A 21,036-nucleotide genomic window follows, 5' to 3' on the forward strand; every position below is an offset into this window, starting at 1 on the left:
GTGAGTAAACTGGAGTATGGGTGCAGGGCCGGCCATAAGGACTCTGTTAGGTGATTCTGAGGCATACACTCAGCTTTGCAAAGCAGGCTGCCATTTGGCATCTCACTTGAGTCAGTCTCACAACTGGCTTCGTCACCGGAGGGATATTATTACCAATCCCAGATTTGTCCAAAGAGAAGTAAAATCTGAAATAATTTGACAGTTCAGCTTACTGGTGGTAGATTTAAGATTAGAAGTGGCCTCTTTCACTGTGTAAGTTTGCTACCTTATATACATGGGTTTCTACCTCCTTTCCTGGACCTGAATTTGATTTTTCTCAGATTGAGGAAGTGTTTGTACTGACATACCCATTCTCTTGCTGCATGCCCCTCTGCATTGTGATTCATGGTAGGCTCTCAGAGGCTACTGAATTTGTACAGGAATGGGATCGGCAGCCACAGAGGAAATGAGTCCTGATTAGCTCACTTGAGACTCAAATTTAGTTACCTCAAAAATTACTCAAGTGTGTAGCTGTGTGGTCGCTACATGAGTGTGTGGGTACACGGGGGTCTGTAGAATGAAGACACAGAGGCATCTTAAGAATGAATTTAGCCTATCATGGTTGCAGCGGGGGGTGGCGTCCAGCCTCAAAGGACTGAAGCACTCTCCCTTCACCTAGGGCATATTTATTTACTCTTTTTTTTATAGTTTAGATAGTTAATTTCCATACCTTCAGGGCAACCCAAAAGGAGCTCCCAGAGACCAAATGCCAGGTGCAAATTACTTGAATTATTATTAGGTACCTCGGTTTTCCAGGTTTCCTGGACCAAGTTTTGCATAGGCCTTTGATCCTTGGGGGACTCTCTGATCCTTGACTCTCAAATAAGATTCACATAGGGCGATAAAAGAAACAAAAGGTAAGAGAAACAAAAGGTGTGGCTAAACAAAGGAAGGATTAGGGCTAGGTGCTGCTTTCTGGAGCCAAGCCAGGAGCTCAGAGGAGTGCCACCATACAAGTGGCCTTGTACATTTGTACACTGAGAGTCACATACAACCAAGTACCAAGAATCCTGAACCTTAAGGTATGTTATCACACAGAAGAACGTTTATGGGTAGTTGTGTTTAATGTTCTGCTATTATGAAGTACTGCTTTGGAATAGGGAAAATGCCTTTAAAAGAGCAACTTTGATATTTCAATTTAAAAGGAAGGAGGACAGGACCTATTTTCTAATTTTGGCTACTATCTTGCCACACATTAGAATTAGAAGTTCATTCAAGGTCATCTCTCCTGAATTCAGAAGCCTGATTTGACAAGGAGGGAAGGAAACAGGAAAGAACGAACTAGAGCCAGGGCCGTTCATTGCTAGTCTTCATTCACTGTGTATCGTTAATAGTGTTGTTCTGTTCTTTTCATAGTGCAGATGGAGAATTAATCAGCATTTTTCAAATAGTATCTTTATTTTTTACTTGAAGTAATAAGTGATAAAAATCATCTCTGCCTCTTAAAAGTAGCTTTTAGATAACCTTGAAGATTAAGTAGAGGTTATGTCCTGTTTAAAATGAAAGATACTAGGTTATCAGAGCTTATTAAGCAAATGTTTCTGTGAAATACAAGACCATCTTGATACGATACAGTTGATGACTGATTTGTTTTAATGTTCATAGAAAATATTAACTCTGAGTGTAGTACTTCCTTACCTTCTAGAGTGTAACAGTAGGGAGATAAATATTCTGTGGTTATTGCTTTGTCTGTCAGTGAGAAAATGGAGAACCCTGATTTTAGGGTCTCAGCAGATAAATAGTAGAAAAGAACCAATTTTCTTCATTGTGTGTCTGCTTTGTGACCAAGTAAGGCAGCTTCTTGGCTGCCAACATGAGTTTTCCAGCCAAATGACTAATCCAAGGTTCCCAGGATGTTAAATTCAGATTCAGATAGTCTTATCTCACCTTAAATATTGAACATTTTCACAGCTTGATGGAATGCCTTTGCACCATGAGTTCTTGTTTTCAAGAGTAAGTGACTGCTCCCTGACAGTTTCTTCTCAGCTCTCTCTCTTTTTGCATAGTGGCATTTGAGGATGGGAACCACAGGAATGTTCCAGATAGGAAGTTAGGAGCAACACTGGGAGAATTAATGTTTTACTTATACATTTAGAAGAAGGCTGTTTTTTTTTTATTTAATATTATATTTTAGCTTTTTGAGACAGCATCTCTTTACATAGTCCCAGCTGTTCTGGAACTCACCATGTAGACCAGACTGTCTCTGCCTCTGCCTCCCAAGTGCTGGAATTAAAGGTGTGTGCCACTACTGCCCTGCGGACGGCTGTTTTTAAGACCTGCAGGTAACTGGATATATGTTTAAAGAATGAATGCTTCTATCTTGACACTTATCTGGTGTTTTTTAATTCAAAGTAGATTTTATTGCAGTATTATTCAAGTTAGTTTTGAATGTGCATCTTTCAGGTTATAGAACTTCCTATGTTCTCATGTTTTGGTTGATAAACATATTTTTGAGAACATAATTTAGTGAGGAAAACTTTATTATGGGCTTCTAAAATTAGGAGACTAACATATGACACTCATTTTTAAGCCACTTATTGTAATTTGCCTCCTCTCACTCCTATTCTGGGGACTTCATTTTCATTCCTTCATTCAACAACATCCCTTTACTAACTGCTGGGTATTATGACAACTACTAGTATGCAGCTGCAAATCAGAAGCAGTGAGTTAATAGTCTAGAAGATCAGAGGCAGGGTTGGAGGAAAATGCACTATTTGAGAACTGTTCTCATAATTCTTAGATGAGAGATTTTAAGAATGTAGCAGGGTGACAGTGACAGTGGAGTGAAAAGACTTACAGGGATTTGGTGAATACTTAGATCTGAGGGAGAAGAGGAGGTGAAGGTTTCTCAGGGCAGCTGTGACTACTGATGTAACATGGAGAACTAGGTTTTGAGGAGGATATGATGGGTTCCATTTAGGTCATGTTAAATCTTAGCTATGTTGCTCACTCATGATAGTGATCCAGGAAGTCTTTGCAGATGATAATGAAGTCACTGTGATGTGTGCACTTACTAAGAGAGACCTGAGGGTGGAGAAGAGTTCGTGTCAGCTATTGAAGAAGCTTTTAGAAGGTGCTACTGGAGAGGAAAGCAGCAGCCTTGGAATGGGAGGCCAGTAGAAGACTGGAGAAGTAGAGTGGCTAGTGGAAGCAGCAGCTGCAGCCCCTTGAGTGAAGGGCGTCTATCGTACAGCTCTACAGCAACCAGAGCAAACCGCTTACTGCTACTTTAGCAAGAGGTGTTTTAGTAGCTGAGCAGCAATGGAATCCTGCATGTAGCAAGGAGGCAGAGGCAGGGCACATAGTTCTCCTGGCACTTGTGCCAGCCTTAACTCCCTGGAATTGTAGTCTAAATGTCTCTTTGAGCAGCACTGATAAATTATTTCCCCCTTTCCCCTAGAAAGAAACATTAGGATAAATAATTTCCTTTGTTCTATTCTTGTCTATGAGCTTTAGACCATTCCTAAAGTGGAGCTCAGAGGAAAAAATGAGATAATCAAACAGAATTTTTAATGCAGTTCCTGGAATATTGTGAGTAATGAGTAAAGAGAGGCTGTCACCATATTCGTCATATGTATGTCAGCACCAATATCATCCTTAACTTTCTCAAGGTTCTCATACCTCTGGACAGCCTTTGCTGCCTGCCACAAATTGAAGGATGAATGCAGATTGGCATCTTAAATCCTAGACTTTTGATAATATTCCATTCTTACATTGTTCATTTTTTCCCTCATTTCCTTATGATTTTAGATGCTACAAACTTTGACCATTTTCTCCATCCTGGACTTTGGGCCATGTGTTAACAGGGAGGTATGGTTACAAAGAAGCACAAAATAGGGCTCTGCCTTCATTTCTGGCCCAGTGGTGTCTACCCAGGAGGCTATACATACGTGTGTGTGTGTGTGTGTGTGTGTGTGTGTGTGTGTGTGTGTGTTGTGTGTGTGTATGTCAGAGAGAGAGAGAGAGAGAGAGAGAGAGAGAGAGAGAGAGAGAGAGAGAGAGAGAGGAAGTGCAAGCTTGAACTTCTTTATAATTTTTGTTTGGAAAGATTGCAGGAACACAGAGGAATGAGAGAACTAGCTTTTATTAGGTCAGTCTTCTTTTGGCCATATGACAGAGACCAAATTCTACTAACTTAATCATTTTGCATGTAGGGAATTTTGATTGAGGAACCCGAGTGAAAGTCTCATGGCTATTCTGTAGATAGCTGGTATTTAAACCTAGCGTTCTCATGGGAGTGCTCTATCCTGGCGCTTAGGCCTTCTGCCATCCTGTCCCTCTGTTCATAATTACTTTCATGATGTTCTATAGGCCTAGTGCCTATAGATTTACATCTCTAGGAAAATCAACCTGTGAAGCTGTTTTTTTCCCTGAATAGAGAAATTATAGTTAATTGAAATGTAAACCTCCACGTTTCTGCGGCCTCTCCTTGAGGAGTGCAGTTTAGTAAGTGGAGTCAGGTAATTTAACCATCTTATGTGCCATATTGTCTATTCTATCTGTGGTGGAGTCGAGATCCAGACTGCACTTGTGCAGCTGAGCTAACTGCAATATGTTTTGTTTCTTCTTCTAAACATTTGCAGTCAGAGTGGAATGGAGAGTGATTTTATTGGGGCTTTGTTGGGTGTTACCTTCATTCCAAGTGTCTTTTCCCAGTCTTGTATTTATTTCTGGTAGCTTTAAATTGGGCAGACTAGCATAGACTCATGTACTGCTCATGTGGGCAACTTCTTGTCTCTTTTTTTGCTCATTGATGCCCCATGAAAACATCCTCTTATTGTTAAAGTTCTCTTGTTTTAAGAAGAGTGCATGCTGGTGAGGAATGTGTCTTACCTAGGAGCCATTTCCTCCTGAGTTCACCTTCTAGTGTTGCCCTGAAACCCTGGGGGACCTGTAAGTTCTAAATTTCTCTTTCCTTTATCTTACTTCTCTGAAACCCTTGACTTTGCTGATAATTCTCTTCTTTGTCTTCTAAAAATAATTCTGGCCTCCTTCCTCTCTGGTATCGTCCTAATCATCTCTTTTCAGTGCTCCCTTTTCCACAGTGTTGGGTATATCCCTCCCTTGCTATCTAACTCTGCAAAGTATCTCTGCCTCATGGCACCTTTCAAATATATGTATGTTTTACATTTCCAGTATATGCTTGTTTCCTGAGCTCCTGACTTGCATGTCAGGTATCTAAGGGCATGCTCCATTAACTTAATATGTCTAGATCTAACCCAACAGTGTCCTTCTAAATTTCTACCTTCACTTTAATCTCCCCACTTCTAGATCCTTTTCCCCTCCTCCATCCATCTCCTCCCCGCTCCCCTCTCTCAGAGGAAATCCAACATCATTGGTGTTACTCAAGCCAGAATCCCAGACAAAGGAATCTGGAGCCCTTTGCTTTCTTTATTACTGTTCTGTCTGTCCTCAGCTTGCTGTCTGTATTCTAGTTTGAGCCTTATGACATCTCTGTGAGGCTTCTAGATCAGGTAGTAATTCTTGGTTTTACAGTCAGAGACTCTTGGAGGAGTTGATTTTTTTCATTGTGTGTGTGTGGTGTGTGTGTGTGTATAAAATAAATTCTGGATTTCTCATGTGAGAGAACACATGTAATAATTGTCTTTCTGAGTCTGGCTTTTTTCACTTAACGTTTTCATCCATTTTTCTAAAAACTGAATTATTTCATTTTTTTGTGTTTTGATTTTTGTTTTTCTTGTTTTGCTTTTTTTGAGACAGGGTTTCCTCTGTGTGGCCCTATATCATCTGCACCTATAATTGGCAGAATAAAGGATCATTATAGGTGGCAAAGATATAACTCAGTGGGTTAGAGTACTTACTGTGAAAATGTAGTAATCTGTATTTATTCCCTGGAACCCACATAAAGCTGGAAGGAGAGAACTATCTCCACAAAGTTTTCTGATCTCCACACGTATGCTGAGCATGTCTCAGTACACACACACAGAGAGAGAGAGAGAGAGAGAGAGAGAATTAAAATAAAACTTTCATTGTGTTTATACACCACATTTTCTTTATCCATCCATTTATTGATGGGCATGGGCGTGATCTTATAACTTAGCTATTGTGAATAGTGCCACAAGAGATGTCAATGTACAGATACATCTGTTGTGTGCTGACTTATATCCCTTCCATTACAGTCTTAAGTGTCATCTGGCTGGAGCATACGCTTGGTAGTTCTACTTTTATGGAGGAACCTCCATACTACAAATATTTTATTTCTTATATATTATTTATGAAAGAAGGATAAAAAATCCAAATGAGTGAAAAAGTTAATTTCTTCTCAGTAGTCAGAATTCAGAGGAATAAGTTTTCAGTAGTTTTCTTTTTGAGGTGCTGGTTTCTTTTCTTTGCTATTCTGTGTATTTCATGTTTACCACAGTAGAATTGTAGACACTTGTCTCTTTTTCACTCAAGACATAGCTATTACTCTGTTAGATCTTAAGCTATTTTGTAATATAATTCTGATATTTTACATTTCACTTCTTGAATGCATATAATTGTTAATTTTGATTAGACTAAGAAATGCTTGGACAATTAGTATCAATCATATATTCTGGATATGTTGACATTAAGTTTCAAGAGTTCTGACCTGAACAATGGATTAATCTCTTGGTGGATTCATACTATGATGGCATTGTTGGGAGGTGATGTAGCTATAAGGTGGAGGCCCCCTGAAAGCTGTAAGTCAGTAGAGATACATCTTCAGGACTGTGTTTTGTCTCTGGGCACTTTTCTCCACTGACATGAAGTCTGCCCAAGCTCATGGGCCTATATAACCATTGGATGAATCCTTGGAAACTGTGAGCCAAAATGAGTCAACATTTGGCCGGGCGGTGGTGGCGCACGCCTTTAATCCCAGCACTCGGGAGGCAGAGCCAGGCGGATCTCTGTGAGTTCAAGGCCAGTCTGGGCTACCAAGTGAGTTCCAGGAAAGGCGCAAAAGCTACACAGAGAAACCCTGTCTCGAAAAACCAAAAAAAAAAAAAAAAAAAGAGTCAACATTTAAGTCTTAATAGTAGGCCTTCTGTCAGAGTGATTAGAAAATGTTTTTAACATGATGGGCTTTGACCGCTATCACCACTGTGTGATTCCAGAATACCCCCCCCCCCCCACCACACACTATAAATTCCTTATACTTCATGAGTTCATTTCTTCCTACAATAAGAACCACTAGTATATCTGTGACTTTTTCTGCTCTCGAGATGTTTCTTATAAATAGGCAGCCATCTTTGACTTTTTCTTTACCAGAATAATTTAAAAGTTTGTTCTGTCTCATAGATTGTTTAATTTCTTACCCATTCATCCAAAATAGTGCATCTTTTTTATCTGTTTATATTGGTGAAATTATTAAGGCCACTCCACATAGTTAAAAGGAGATTTATTTAATGGCGTAACTTACAAATTAAGGGATAGATAGGTAGGTCGCGGGGTCTGGGGAAGGTGTATCGCAGTCCAGCGGTGTTCTCTGGAGCTCTGCTTGGCCCACCTCCACCGTCCAGGGTCCCAGAACAGAGAGAGAGTGCTGGCCCATCCAGATCTCCGTCTCCAGGGTCCTCCCTTGGCCCCGTTTTGTAGGCGTGACAGTTGCTGAAGTCTCAATGGAGTTTGGAACTTCCAGATCAAAGCTGGAATGGCTACCCACTACAGTTTATCAGGAAATAGACACTAGATTATTTTGAGATTTTGCTGTTGTTACTAATACTTCTGTGAACATTTGTGTTGAAGTTTTTGTGTGTCTATGTTTTCTGTTCAATTACGTGTGTATTCTAGGAAGGGAATCTCTGTCCATATGGTAACTGTTTATTAATGTTTTGAGAAACTTTGAAAGCTTGTTCTGTGGAGAAAGTGCCAGTTTACAATCTGACTAATATTGTGTGATAGTTACAACACTTTGTGTTTGTCATTTTATTGTTTTAGTCTGGTAGATCAAAATGTTTTCTCATTTTGATTTTCATTATATGTCACTGATAACTAATGATGTTTCACGTCTGTGTATTGCTCAATAGCCAGTAATATGTATTTTTTTTGCCATAATGTGTATTTAAATCTGTGCCCATATATATATATATATATATATATATATATATATATATATAGTGTGTGTGTGTGTGTGTGTGTGTGTGTGTGTGTGTGTGTATGTGTATGTGTGTAAAATTTCAAGCAACTTTGGTGCAAGGATTTTTTTTTTTTGTATTCTAGGTGCAAGTCCTCTGCTACAAACCGCAAGAGTATATTATAGAGATTCAGCTGTATATAATAAAGCTACACCTAGAAAGATCAAGGAATTTTTCTAGAGGGAAGCCATTTATTAAGCAGTATTTGGTGTTATTCAGCTTTTAATATGCAGCTGTTTCTTGCTATGAAATTCTTGTGCTCTCATATACTAGGCCATACAACAAAAACATAAACTTCTCAGACCTACTGCTGATCTACTAGGTAACACTCCTACAGAACCTGGGAGACAGGCAGACTGTAGATGCATAGCTTTGTTTCTTGTGCAAATGAAGCTCAGACTTTCCTTCCCCAGACTAGCCAAATGGCATTTTAGAGCATTTGACTTAGAACAAAGGGTTTTTGCATATCCAGAATTTCTAAATGGTCTTATTAAATAAAAAACCTTGAGCCAGAAATTGGGGTTAAAGCCTGAGAAAGATCAGAGGAATAGGAACAGCCACAGATAACCTTACCCCACCAACTCTGCAGCTTCAAAGGAGCGAGATACTTCCTGTTTACCCATGCCTATATGCCCTGCTGTTCTGCCATGTGATTTTGTCTCTCTGTCCAGCTACATCACTTCCTCTTCCTGTCCAGCGCTGTCACTTCCTGTCTGTCTGTACAGACCTCCAGACCTCCATGGTTAACTAGTGTTGGAATTTAAGGCGTGTGCCACCACATCTAGCTCTGTTCCCAGTGAGGCCTTGAACTCACATAGATCCAGACCGATCCTGTCTCCCAAGTGATAGGATTAAAGGCGTGTGCTAACATTACATGACTTTTGTGTTTACTTAAAATGGCTGGCTTTTTCCTCTGATCTCCAGGCAAGCTTTGTTTATTAGAGCACAAATGAAATATCACCACAAGGTAGAGTGAAGGGTGGTGCAGGATGCCTGGTCCATCTGGAGTTGCACAGCCAGGGGGAGAAGAGAACAAGGCAGAGTTTTTGTAGATGGTAGGGCAGAGTCACATTGCGGGAGAGAAAGGTGATAGATTCATAACATGCCCCCACAGTTGGGCATGGTTGCGCAAGCCCGGCGGACCTAGACATTTCCGCCTAGCCAGTTCCGGGTCAAAATAGCCAGTTCCGGGTCAAAACGTCTTGTGTAACCAGGACCACGTGGCTTTGCATGGTTGCATAAAGCACGCAGTGCGACCATGTGATCTACGTGCGTGCAAGGAGTAGCCACATGAGCCTGTGTACGCTTGCGCGACCCAGCCTTTATAAGCTGGCGCCATATTCCCGGCTTCCCTCCTTATGCACATGTCTTTCCCTCTTATCTTAATAAAACTCTTGTTAGTGGATTCTGTCATGTTTCATGACATTTCCTCGCAGGGTAAGAGCGCTGCCAAATAACAAAAGGAACAAGGCAGATCTTTTGTGGAGATTGGTTCAGGTCAAGAGAGCAGGAAGAGAAGAAATGAGTGGATGGAGAAACTGAAGATGAAGATGAGATTGGAAGCATAGGAGCTTACTAAAACTATGAGAGGACAGAAAAAGAAGGGACAGAGAGGAACCGAGTGTCGGGATGGAACTGAAGCTGTATAGATAGAATTTTGTTCTAGAGAAATAAAGTAAATGGACAAAAGAGCATGGTGTACATAGATTCTTTTCTCTCAGATAACCCCACACTGGATGTAGCGTCTTCCCTAGGACTCTGTGAGGAATCTTCTAAGGGCAGGCCCTTGGGAAAATTCAGATAGTCCTCTATGAAGCGGTGGTTTATAGTTTTGTTTCTCATTTTGTGGGTTGAATTTTCCCTTTCTTGATGATATCACTTGAAATCACCAAAACAAACAAAAACTAAGGTTTTCACTTGTAGCTGTAGGGCTGTTAGTGTTTACAGTTTGTTGTATTGTTGTAAAGCATAGCTGAGTGTAGCTAGAGTTTTCCTGCCTGGCCCACAGTCAGGACAAATCTCTAACACCCGCCAGTCCCACAGCCACTCAGACCCAACCAAGTAAACACAGAGACTTATATTGGTTACAAACTGTATGGCCGTGGCAGGCTTCTTGCTAACTGTTCTTATAGCTTAAATTAATCCATTTCTATAAATCTATACCTTGTCACGTGGCTCGTGGCTTACCGGCATCTTCACAGGCTGTTTCTCATCATGGTGGCTGGCAGTGTCTCTCTGACTCAGCCTTCCACTTCCCAGCTTTATTCTCCTCCTTGTCCCGCCTATACTTCCTGCCTAGCCAACGGCCAATCAGTGTTTTATTGATTAATCAGCAACACATTTGCCATACATCCCACAGCAGCTGAGTTTCCCTTGTTGAGTGGATTCATAGCTCCAAGTGGGTAGAGCCGCCAGTAGAGCCTTCACAGATCTGGCCCATCTCCCCTTTCAGCTCATACTCCCCCTCCCCCTCTTCTTTGGAGCTATGATGTCCATACTATAATGGCAGATCTGCCTTGACCTTGAGCGTACAGGAGTGGCTGAAGCTGACCCTGTGTTAGCATTAATTTTTTAAGGGTTATTATTTCCTCAATGGAAATAGAGACTGAATCTGATCTTCCATTTTATTTCTCTTTTCTAACAGAGCCTTGTTTCTGCTCATTATGCTGCTCTGGTATCTGGCAGATAAGGTGCACAGCTGTGGGGGGCAGTGGTCTTGGAGATAATCACTCTACTTAGTGTAGTTTTTTTCACTTCCCATGTTTCTGCTCCCTTGCTAGTTCATAGTTTATGAACCCAGATCTTCAAACTACTGGAATGCTGGACCACAGTGTCCTCTAGACTTCTGAATGTCATTGATTAAAAGTTTCTTTTTGTCAGAAAGAACATTGGGTGATATAACTATCATCATGACAGAAACAATAACAGAAATATAACAACTCTGAGAGTTCGTTATCAAGAGAGTTGGAAAAAATAGTTATGAAAGTCAATATATTGCTTTAATGTTTCTTATTTTCCTATCTCTGAAAAAACAATGCATATTGTTTACAGATTCATACTTTGGAGCTGTAGTCTAATCTACTTGACAGCAATTTTAAGTAGAAATTGGCCCACTTCAGTTGGCCCACTATTTTCTGTGTCTGGTCTCAGTTACAAGCTTTATGTCCATTATTTTTTACCACTGAACTGTTTTGGCTCTTGTGCTTAGTCAGTCAAGTCTTCTTTCTGCTGGTACTTGTATGGCTCTCCATAACAGAAAACTGTGGCTGGCACATGGGGGTATAAATCTGAGCTGACATTGAGAAGATAAAGTTATCTTCCAAATCGTAATATGGCTCCTGTTTACCTACTCAATGTGTAATTTCTAGATTATGCAAGTATACTGCAGGCTAGAAGCACTACATAAGTTCTATTGATTCTCTTTTGCTGAAATTGCAATGTCAAATAGATATTAGAGTTTTATCATAGGATAGTTATGGGCTGTCACATTGGCTCATTAATTACAACAGTTGGGCAATAAAAAAGCCACAGGAATAGATAATATACTGTGCGTTTTTTTTTGTGAGGTTATAGTTGTAACCCCTACTTATGGCAGTAAAGTCTTGTTAATTGACACTGCCATAAAGTACCTTTGCTTTGCTGTTCTACTTTGAGGTTGGCTTATCAGTCTGTTAAGGATCTGGGAACTGAGAAACATACAGTGAGGCTCACATTCCAAGTTATTAAATCTTCATTCATGATATAGACATTAAATTTATTCAGCAAATATTTGTTAAACATGCTGTAAGTGCTCTTGAGTATAGAAATATATAATGTAAAATCTACTCTGAAAAAGTAATAATGGAGAGGGGAGGCAGAATACCTGTATAAAGGTAAATGTGACCCGTATTTGTTAAGCCACATATGGTAAGTTCCTTAAAACTAGGTTGAACTACTCTCCAAGTTGAGAGGAGGGAATAATTCCAGGTCTAAGTGATCAGTGAAACTATAAAGCTCAGTGGTAGAGAAATTACTTTGTATCACGACAGAAAGCTCTGTGCTTTCTCTAAATATACATCTGTATTCTAGAGTGGTAGTGAGAGGTAGGTGGCTAAATGCACTGGCTTGGAAATCATCTTTTGTTCTCAGACCAGCTGCCTTGCAACCTCATTTTGTGTCCTTGAGTGTATAGTATTGATGTAATAATATGTGTCCAGCATATCTCACTATGATAAATGAGATAATGTGGATGCCTAAGCTGCTCCCTGTAGTGAAAGTCAGATTGCTTAGCAGGTGTCTTTTTTTTTTTTCCTCAGACACCTTAGGCCATGCATTTGAATGATAGTAAGCACAGCTTCCCATGACTAACAAGATTAGTGTCCTTACCAAAGCACTCTATTTGTTGCTAGGGAATAGCATATTCAGTGTGGCATTTGAACTGCTGTCTAAAAAAATTTGTTAGAATTCGTTGGAGACCACCTATATGAATACAGAGTAGTTGTGATTCTATGACCTCAAATATGCTAAAAAGGAAACTGTGCTTATTAGGCTGCCAGTTTAGGGACTTTACATTGGATTTATAAATTCTTAAGTCATCTTCATTTAGTGACAGTAATCTGGGACTAGATAGATTTAGAAGATTACTTAGATTTGTATAGCTGTTGGAAATCAAATCTGTTGGAATGTGATATTTGTACTGTCTACATGGTGATGCGTTGCTCACTGGAATTGGTATTTTCTTCTTGCAGGCCAGTGTAAACCATTTGTGTATGGCTATATGCATTTCTGTAAATGTTATTTGTTTGTTTATTTTTCCACAGGTTACTTCTAGAACTGCTGGAGCTGTTGTTTGACAAATTTAATGCTGTAGCCACAGCACACTCTTTGGTCCTGGGGTACCTGCAGGACTCTGTTGGATCCCAGCCAATGCAGCAGGAAGAGATTAAATTATATGATATGGCAGATGTGTGGGTGAAGATCCAAGATGTGCTGCAGGTAAGGGTTTTGTGCAAAGGCTGTCATCTTGATTGGGGACAGCAGTGTAGAACAATAGTAAACAGTGATCTAAATTAGAACCTTAGGAAGCACAAACTAGATGAGGAAGCTTTCAATGAAAGGGAATGCCATTAATTTCTACCATCTTTATAAAGGACTTCTAATAAACTTTTATTATTATTATTATTATTATTATTAATTATTATTTTGGTCAGGCTTTAAAAATAAGAGCTGACTCTCAATATGTAGCAATCAAAGATAGATACTATCACATTTCTATTCACAAGTTCTTTACTCCATTAAAATTAGTCATATGGTTAGCTAATAAATAACTTGGGTGGTTAGTAGAGGAAGATCATGAGTTTGAGGCCATTCTGGGGTTTATGGAGAGTTCATTGCTAGCCATGACTATGGATTGAGATCCCATTTCAAAAGAAAGAAAATAAGGGCTGGGGGAAGAAGAGAGAGATAATAAATAGTAAAATGTTTTAAAGCTATTTCATGAATACAGCTGAGCTTAATTTTACTGACTGGTTTCTTACCATCACCTTTTCCATGCATTGGGTTAAATGACAGGACAGGAGCTTATTCTGAGAGATGAGAATAAATCTGTGGGTTGGAAAAGTATCGCTTTTATTTGTTGACGATCGAAGGAATTCCATTTTACTGTTTGATATGATACTGCTGACATGGCATTTAGAAAGTACATTATATTTTTTCTCTTTGTCAGCAAAATATATTTGATTTGTCCAGATGAAAATTAGAAATGCAATTAAGAGTTAGCTGAAACAAGTTTGACATAGCTAAGTAGAAATGGTAAGATCTACTTAATATTACAAAAGGTAAGTACATGTAGAGAATTGAAAAATGTAACTGTTGGAATGAAATCACTTGCACAGAAAATAGGGACGTTTGCAATGATAAATAAATCATGAATGCAAATTGTAGTCATTTTTGAGAATATATGTACACTTCTGGTAGATTGAATAAGATTGATTCTTAGTAACTCATTTTCTAGAGTTATTTTTGGGAGCAAGGTGCAGTGTATTTGCCCTGTTTAGATGGATTGAGTTTACTTTTTCTGGATTCCTTTTACTAATATGTCAATTACTATGTTCCTGCAGTAGGTGCTTGAGAAATGTGTATATTGGATTAAATATCTTTATGTGTTGGAGCTGCTTATTTAACACTTTCCGTCCTGGTTTGCTTATCTGCCACATAGAAATGAAATGTACCTTTTATGTTATAAAAATAGCATGTTAAAGCAATTTCAAATATTGTTGGACTTTTAGTTCTGGCCATGTTGAAATTACCTTTTATAGTAAGTAACTATAAACCTGAATGGACTTAGGTAATACAGTTAGCAGAAAGGAGAGAACAGATGAGGTTAGTCCCACTTTCTTCTTGCTTCCTTTGGTGGATACTTTTTAAGCTATTGCCATAGAGAAGTGAAGTCCAAAAGACTATCTTAGCAGAGGAATCAGGGAATAGAGTTCAGGGATGTAGAGGTTTCTGAAATTTGTGAATTAGGATACCGGAGAGGAAGAAATTGCTTGCAAAGGGAGCCCTAGAAAATTTAAAGCAGAGTTGCCTGAGCTTTTGCTCAAACACAGCACAAGCCTTAGCAGAAAACAGACACTGTGGTACTGATTGCTGACTGGAGGTTCTGATAGGGTATGCAAATGCTTAGGAATGGAGAGAGAACATGTTAAAGTATCCTATGCTTCATGCCTTAGGAGCATAGCCCCTTAATCATAGAGCAAAGGTTAATTCCCCAAAGGTTAACCTGTAGCTTGAGTTTTCCTGCCTGGCCCACAGTCAGGGCAAATCTCTGTCACCTGCCAGTCCCACAGCCGCTCAGACCCAACCAAGTAAACACAGAGATTTATATTGCTTACAAACTGTATGGCCGTGGCAGGCTTCTTGCTAACTGTTCTTACAGCTTAAATTAATCCATTTCTATAAATCTATACCTTGCCACATGGCTCGTGGCTTACCGGCATCTTCACATGCTGTTTGTCATCACGGCAGCTGGCAGTGTCTCTCTGACTCAGCCTTCCACTTCCCAGCTTTATTCTCCTCCTTGTCCCGCCTACACTTCCTGCCTAGCCAATGGCCAATCAGTGTTTTATTTATTGACCAATCAGCAACACATTTGCCATACAGAACATCCCACAGCATTAACCTTCAAAGTTCATCGTGAATCCAGGCTATCCACTTGTTAAGTAATTGACTGACAGATATAAATTCTGTCTAAAGTAAGATAAGATTCTTAATAATGATGCACACCCACAATGTCTTGAAGTGTGATCCTAATTACTCTTATTAAAAAAAAACAAAAACAAAAAACCCAGAGTCAGATATTAGGGTGAAAGCTGAAAGATCAGAGTGTATCCAAGCCCAGGCAGTCCTGCAGCATGTTGGTACTCATGGCGGTGGCTGGCAGCATCTCCTGACTCAGCCTTCCTGTTTCCAGAATTCTCTTCTCTGCTTGTCCCGCCTATACTTCTGCCTGGCTACTGGCCAATCAGCATTTTATTTATGCAGAATGATATCCACAGCATCAGAGAAGCAGAGCAGCAGCCACTAAAAACTTCTTACCTCTATGAATCCTCAGACTGAATGGTCGCCCAAGATCCTGTCTCCACCTCCCTAGTACTGGGATTAAAGGTGTGAGCCTCCACTGCCTGGCTGTTTTTCTTTTAGACTGGTTCAGTCTCGTGTAGCCCAGGGTGCCCTTGAACTCCTGATCTTCCTACTTCCTCCTCTCATGTGCTGGGATTAAAGGTGTGTGCCACCACTGCCTGGCCTCTATGGTTACCTAGTGGCTAGCTCTCCCCTCATATCTCCAGGTAAGCTTTATTTGTCAGAACACAAAATAATCACACAATGATGTCTAGCATGCAGTTATAAGACTTGTACATAAGTCTGAGAGTATCACACATAAGCAGAATAAAAATGCACAAAAATGAGTATCTGAAATGAAAACATCACCAGACAGAGGAAGTTGTGAATTGTATACTCTAGAGAGGATCAGTGAACTTGATCGTGGATTAATGTAATCTATCAAAACCAAAGCACAGTGCAACAACAGACCAAAAACAAAAATGGATAAAGCCATAGTCTCCCTCTTATAGTTTCTTTCAGTCTAACAAATATGTGGTTGTAGTGGTAGAGGGAGAAGAGACAGATTAGGGCAGAAAATTATCAGAAGTAATACTGGCCAAAAATTGTTGATAAATATAGACCCATAGATGAAGAAGTCCAATTAATCCCAAGCAAGATTAACACAAAGAAAATCAACACTAGATACGCTATCAGTTTCCGGAAAAACAAAGGGCAAAAAAATCTTAAAAATAGTCTGATAAAAAAGGACATATTACCTGTAGGGGGAAAAATGATAAACATCATCACTGACTTTGTATCAGAATCTGCATAAGCCAGAAACCAATGAATGCCATCTTGAAAGTGCCAGGAAAAAAAAAAATGCAAAAACATTGTCAATCTAGAATATTGTATCAACTGCATGTAAAGATAAAACAGACATTTTCAAATGAATTAAAGCTGAAAGAATTTAGACCTGCACTTAAGAAATACAGAAAGTTTTTTAAGCTGAAGGGAAGTGATATCAGATGGTAATTACAGGAAAAAAATATGTGGGCAAAAGTGAAATACCATTTTCCTTATTTGTTGATTTGTCTTTTGATGAGGTTTCATTTATGTTTAAAGCACAACTAATAACCATATATGATAATTTTATAACATATGGGGGTAATTACATAACAATAGTTTCACAAAGATTGTATTTCTGATAAACAAATCTGTTTTGGCAGCATTTTCTTACAGCATATGTGAAGATGTATAATATTTAGGATAAACTACAGTAAGTTCAGAATTCATAATTTAATCCTTAGGGCACTAAAACAGTAGAATGAGTATATAGATAAAAACTTGCCAGAGGAGATAAAGCTGATCACTGAATAATTGATTAATTTAAATGAAATCAGGAAAGGAAGAAAAAAGAACGAAGGAAAAAGAAAATATAAAGAACATAGCCAAGATGATATGGCTAGGACACAAATAGAAAGATTAATACTAAATATATAATTATATTAAATATAAATGACTGTATTTTCCAATTAAATAGCAGAGATCATACTAAAGACAAATAAGAAACAAGACTCAGACAATCTCAATAGATGTATTTTATTTTATTATGTTTTAAATAATTTTAAAGTTTTCCGAATAATATTACTACTAAAAGACTACCCATATGCCTTGTTGTTGAAATTTGCTTGTTGTTAACATTTTACTACTTTATTAGTTGTCCTCATTTACAACATACATACACACAGTTCTTTGAGAAACTTATATCAATTTATGCAATCTGTATATATTCTTGTTTAATTGTATGACCCAATAATGTAGCTGTTTATTTTTATCAGTTGTTCAGAATAAGACATTTAAGTATGACCTTGCCATACACAAATACAGCAATTCTTCTGCTCTTGGAGTAGATGGGGGTCTGTCTTTGGATAACTTAAACTAATATTTCTAAGTTCCCAAAAACAGTGAAATGACCCTAATTCTGCCATGATGGAGAATCGATTATAGTTAAGAGATCCTGTCTTCCCTTATTTACAGTGGCTTTAGCTTTATCAAATGTAGTTCCCACACCTTTAAAAACAAAATCCATATTAAAAATGGTGATAATAATGAAGCAATTTAAATTCCATTAGGCATTAATATATGGAATATACAAAGTATTACAATATGTGTTTCTAGCTTATTAAGTGAATTAATCCTTCCCTTTGTTAAAAATGGATAATTTGGGGATTCTATTTTAACATGATAGAGTGAGATATTTTAGCAGCTTTAATAGAATACAATTTAAAGTACAGGATTTATTGCTTCTCAGCCTGTTGGCTAAGGTCAACTATAAAGAATAGTTTTCACAGTGTTCTGTGTGTTTAGCGAATTGTGCAGCCATAGTTACAGTCTAATTTTGAGACATTGTCTTTACTTCAAAAGAAAATCTTGAATCTGTTAGTTGTCACTTCCCATTCTCTACCCTAACACAGTCACATTAATTTCTGTAAATGGCTTATTTTTATTATGGACACAGAGCCATCTGGTCTTTTCATTTTCTTTAGTATACATCTTTGGAAATTTTAGTTTAATAGAAAATACACAAGATCTATTCAGGTCACTAAAAAGGTGTCATTTTTGTTCAGAATATTTTTAGCATGCTGATGAACTGGGTCTTTGTAGATTCTTTAGAGGTAGAGAATGTGGGGAGCTGTACCACACAGCACCAACTGCACCATTGGTCCAAAGCTTATGAGATAATACCTGTCATTAAAAGACATAAAAAACATTAGTAGACACGGTATTCTTCAGGGATATGAAGAGGAAGATTTAGCTATAATAGAAGGTTTATTTTATGGAGTAGAAGAAAAGCTTTGATTTGGTTGTAAGTTATAGAAGACCCTTAGCATCATCTAGGTGATTTGTGAATTGCCTTTAGTTTGATATTTTCTGAATTGCCTATCAGATTCGCTTAGGGATTGCTTACGTATACCTTTTGAGTGAGAATCACTGTGGATAATAACCAGATTCTATGCTTTTTAGCTGCTGAGTTTATTCAGATATATTCACTTAATAACCTATTTGTGTGATCATTAATTCAGGATATTGACTATCAAATTCAGGATATACTGCTTTTTGAACCAGTAGCACCAACAATACTCAGAAACATATTATTATGCAAATTCACTCTAGCTTTTGATTTACTTAACTAAAGACTTTGAGAATAGTGTGGGATCTTTGCTTAGGCACTTTTTATTCTTTGGGGATTTTGATTGGATTATGATAAGATGAAGGAAGGTTAGCCAGGTAGCAGTGAAAAGCACTGGAAAGATGAGCAGAAGGCTGCAAAATAAGGCAGGAAAAGTATTTTGGAGTACAGTGGCTTATATTACTTAAGATATTGCTTAATAGTGAAATAAATACAGGTTTTGATGGTAGACAGTGCTAAAAGAATGCAAAAATGACAGAAAGAATGTGTAAGCTTTTTGAGCATGTCTGCAAAAATGACAGAAAGAATGTGTAAGCTTTTTGAGCATGTCTTCAGAAACCTGTAACATGATGTGGTTGACCTGTCAGCTTTAGTTTCAGTAGGTTGCATATTTTAATGGTAGATTAATGCTAAATTATTGGGACTAACTAATAAATGCTAGTGTGTAAAGATGAACACATGGTAGTCCATGGCAAAGTCAGAGAGCGCCTCCAATAGTATACGTTGTACAGTCTGAATGACCTTTAACTAGCAGTGCCACAGGAGAGCCCTGGCTGGGAAGTGTCTGGCTGCATGGCAGGTTTAGGACATAGAAGAGATTTCATGTAGAGTTTTATGCATAGGAATAATTTAGTTTTCACATCCTTCTTGGAAGAATGATCTTTAGGTTAAAAATTACTGTTGGAGCATGAAATAATGGAAAATAGCAATCTGCATTTAAGCATGAATGAAAGTAAGATGACATGATGAATGGAGTTATAAGTGTTTGAAATTTAGTTTTCAGTGTTTCTTTGGATGTAAAATATTTCTTGCTAAAAAGTTAAAATAATTTTTAAAAAACAGTAAAACTTGAAGAAGACGACAATTCTTAGCTTTTGAAGACTTTCTCAGTTGCTTTCTGCTGGAACCCGGGCTTCCCCTGCAGGCAGAACCCATCTTTTAGTGTCTCAGCATGTTTGTGTCTGGAGACAGACAGTGAGGAGACAAGGCCATAGCTATCCTAGTAACAAGGTGTGAGCCTTGTGACCACACGCCATTGCGCTCCTTTTTCGGCTTTCACTCTTTTGAAACTGTGATAATAGAAATACATGTTTTTACCCTTCTGAGCAGCAGCAGAACCTTCCAAAATGTCACCTACTTGGTGACATGCCTGTCATACCCTTGGCTGCACATTTCCAAGTGTGTAAGACTGGGGTCTACTAAAAACACAAAATATTCCTTTCTTATTGAATTCTGTGTAATAGAGGAAATAAGAGGGTCACTATGAACGATCTCATCCTCCCAGCTGTATGATTCTGAAAAGATGTAAATTTTAAATATTTGATTTCAAAACAACACTGTCCATTTAGCCATTGTTGGCTGAAATGTATAATTCTCTACTGTACTTAATAGTGTGTCCAGATTGAGGCAGTGGCTCCCAAATACTCTGTTTACAACTAACAGTCACTCCTGGAACAAGCCATTACTTTTCTAGTGTTTTGTCATCCTTTTCTAGAGACTGTAGAATCATTTTACTTTTGTTACTGTTGCATTAATATTTAAATAGTGATAAAATTAACCTCATAGAGAGAGAGAGAGAGCTTGCAATTTGCTGTCAAGGAAGGAAATCCATGAAATTATTGGTACTGATCATGACCTAGAGGGGATTTTTGAGAAGGCATACAGTTTCTATTTTGAATCTAGGGCTGGAAGTGGGTTATTCTTAGGTTTTGTTGCATTTAGTGTTTTAGTTAACTGAGGATTCCCATCCTTAAAGTGAAACTAGCCTTTCAAAGTATTTTAACCACACAACTTATGAGCGGATTCTTCAGAAATAGTGTTTCTTCATTTCTCAGACTTGAAAGTTTTAACTAGTTCAGATAATGTGGTGGAGCTGTCCGTCAACGACTGGTTCTCCAGAAAGGTGCTTCTTTTCAGAGTTTTGTTCTAGTCTGCAGTGACAGAATGGCACAGGGCAAGTAGAATTCAGGTAACTTTTGAAAGGCCCTTCACTGACTTGCCTCTGAATTGCAGTCAATTTGAATAGCACTAAGACCCTCCCTGTTCTGTTTCATGTGTACTACTAATTCTTATAGGAGAAAGGGATGGGCAGTCAAGGAGCTGATTGAG

At 38.4% G+C, this 21,036-nt stretch overlaps 1 protein-coding gene across 1 annotated transcript in view; it reads left to right on the top strand.

Moving 5' to 3' along the window:
* Exoc4 (exocyst complex component 4) overlaps positions 1–21,036 on the top strand; it is a 755,612-nt gene that overhangs the window by 98,539 nt on the left and 636,037 nt on the right. The window contains exon 7 of the mRNA XM_059257532.1: positions 12,956–13,130. Within this exon, the coding sequence (XP_059113515.1) occupies positions 12,956–13,130 (175 nt within the window). The remainder of the gene's footprint in view (positions 1–12,955; positions 13,131–21,036) is intronic.

The sequence above is a fragment of the Peromyscus eremicus genome, chromosome 3 (assembly GCF_949786415.1).
Source record: "Peromyscus eremicus chromosome 3, PerEre_H2_v1, whole genome shotgun sequence".
Classification (NCBI taxonomy): Eukaryota; Metazoa; Chordata; class Mammalia; order Rodentia; family Cricetidae; genus Peromyscus; species Peromyscus eremicus.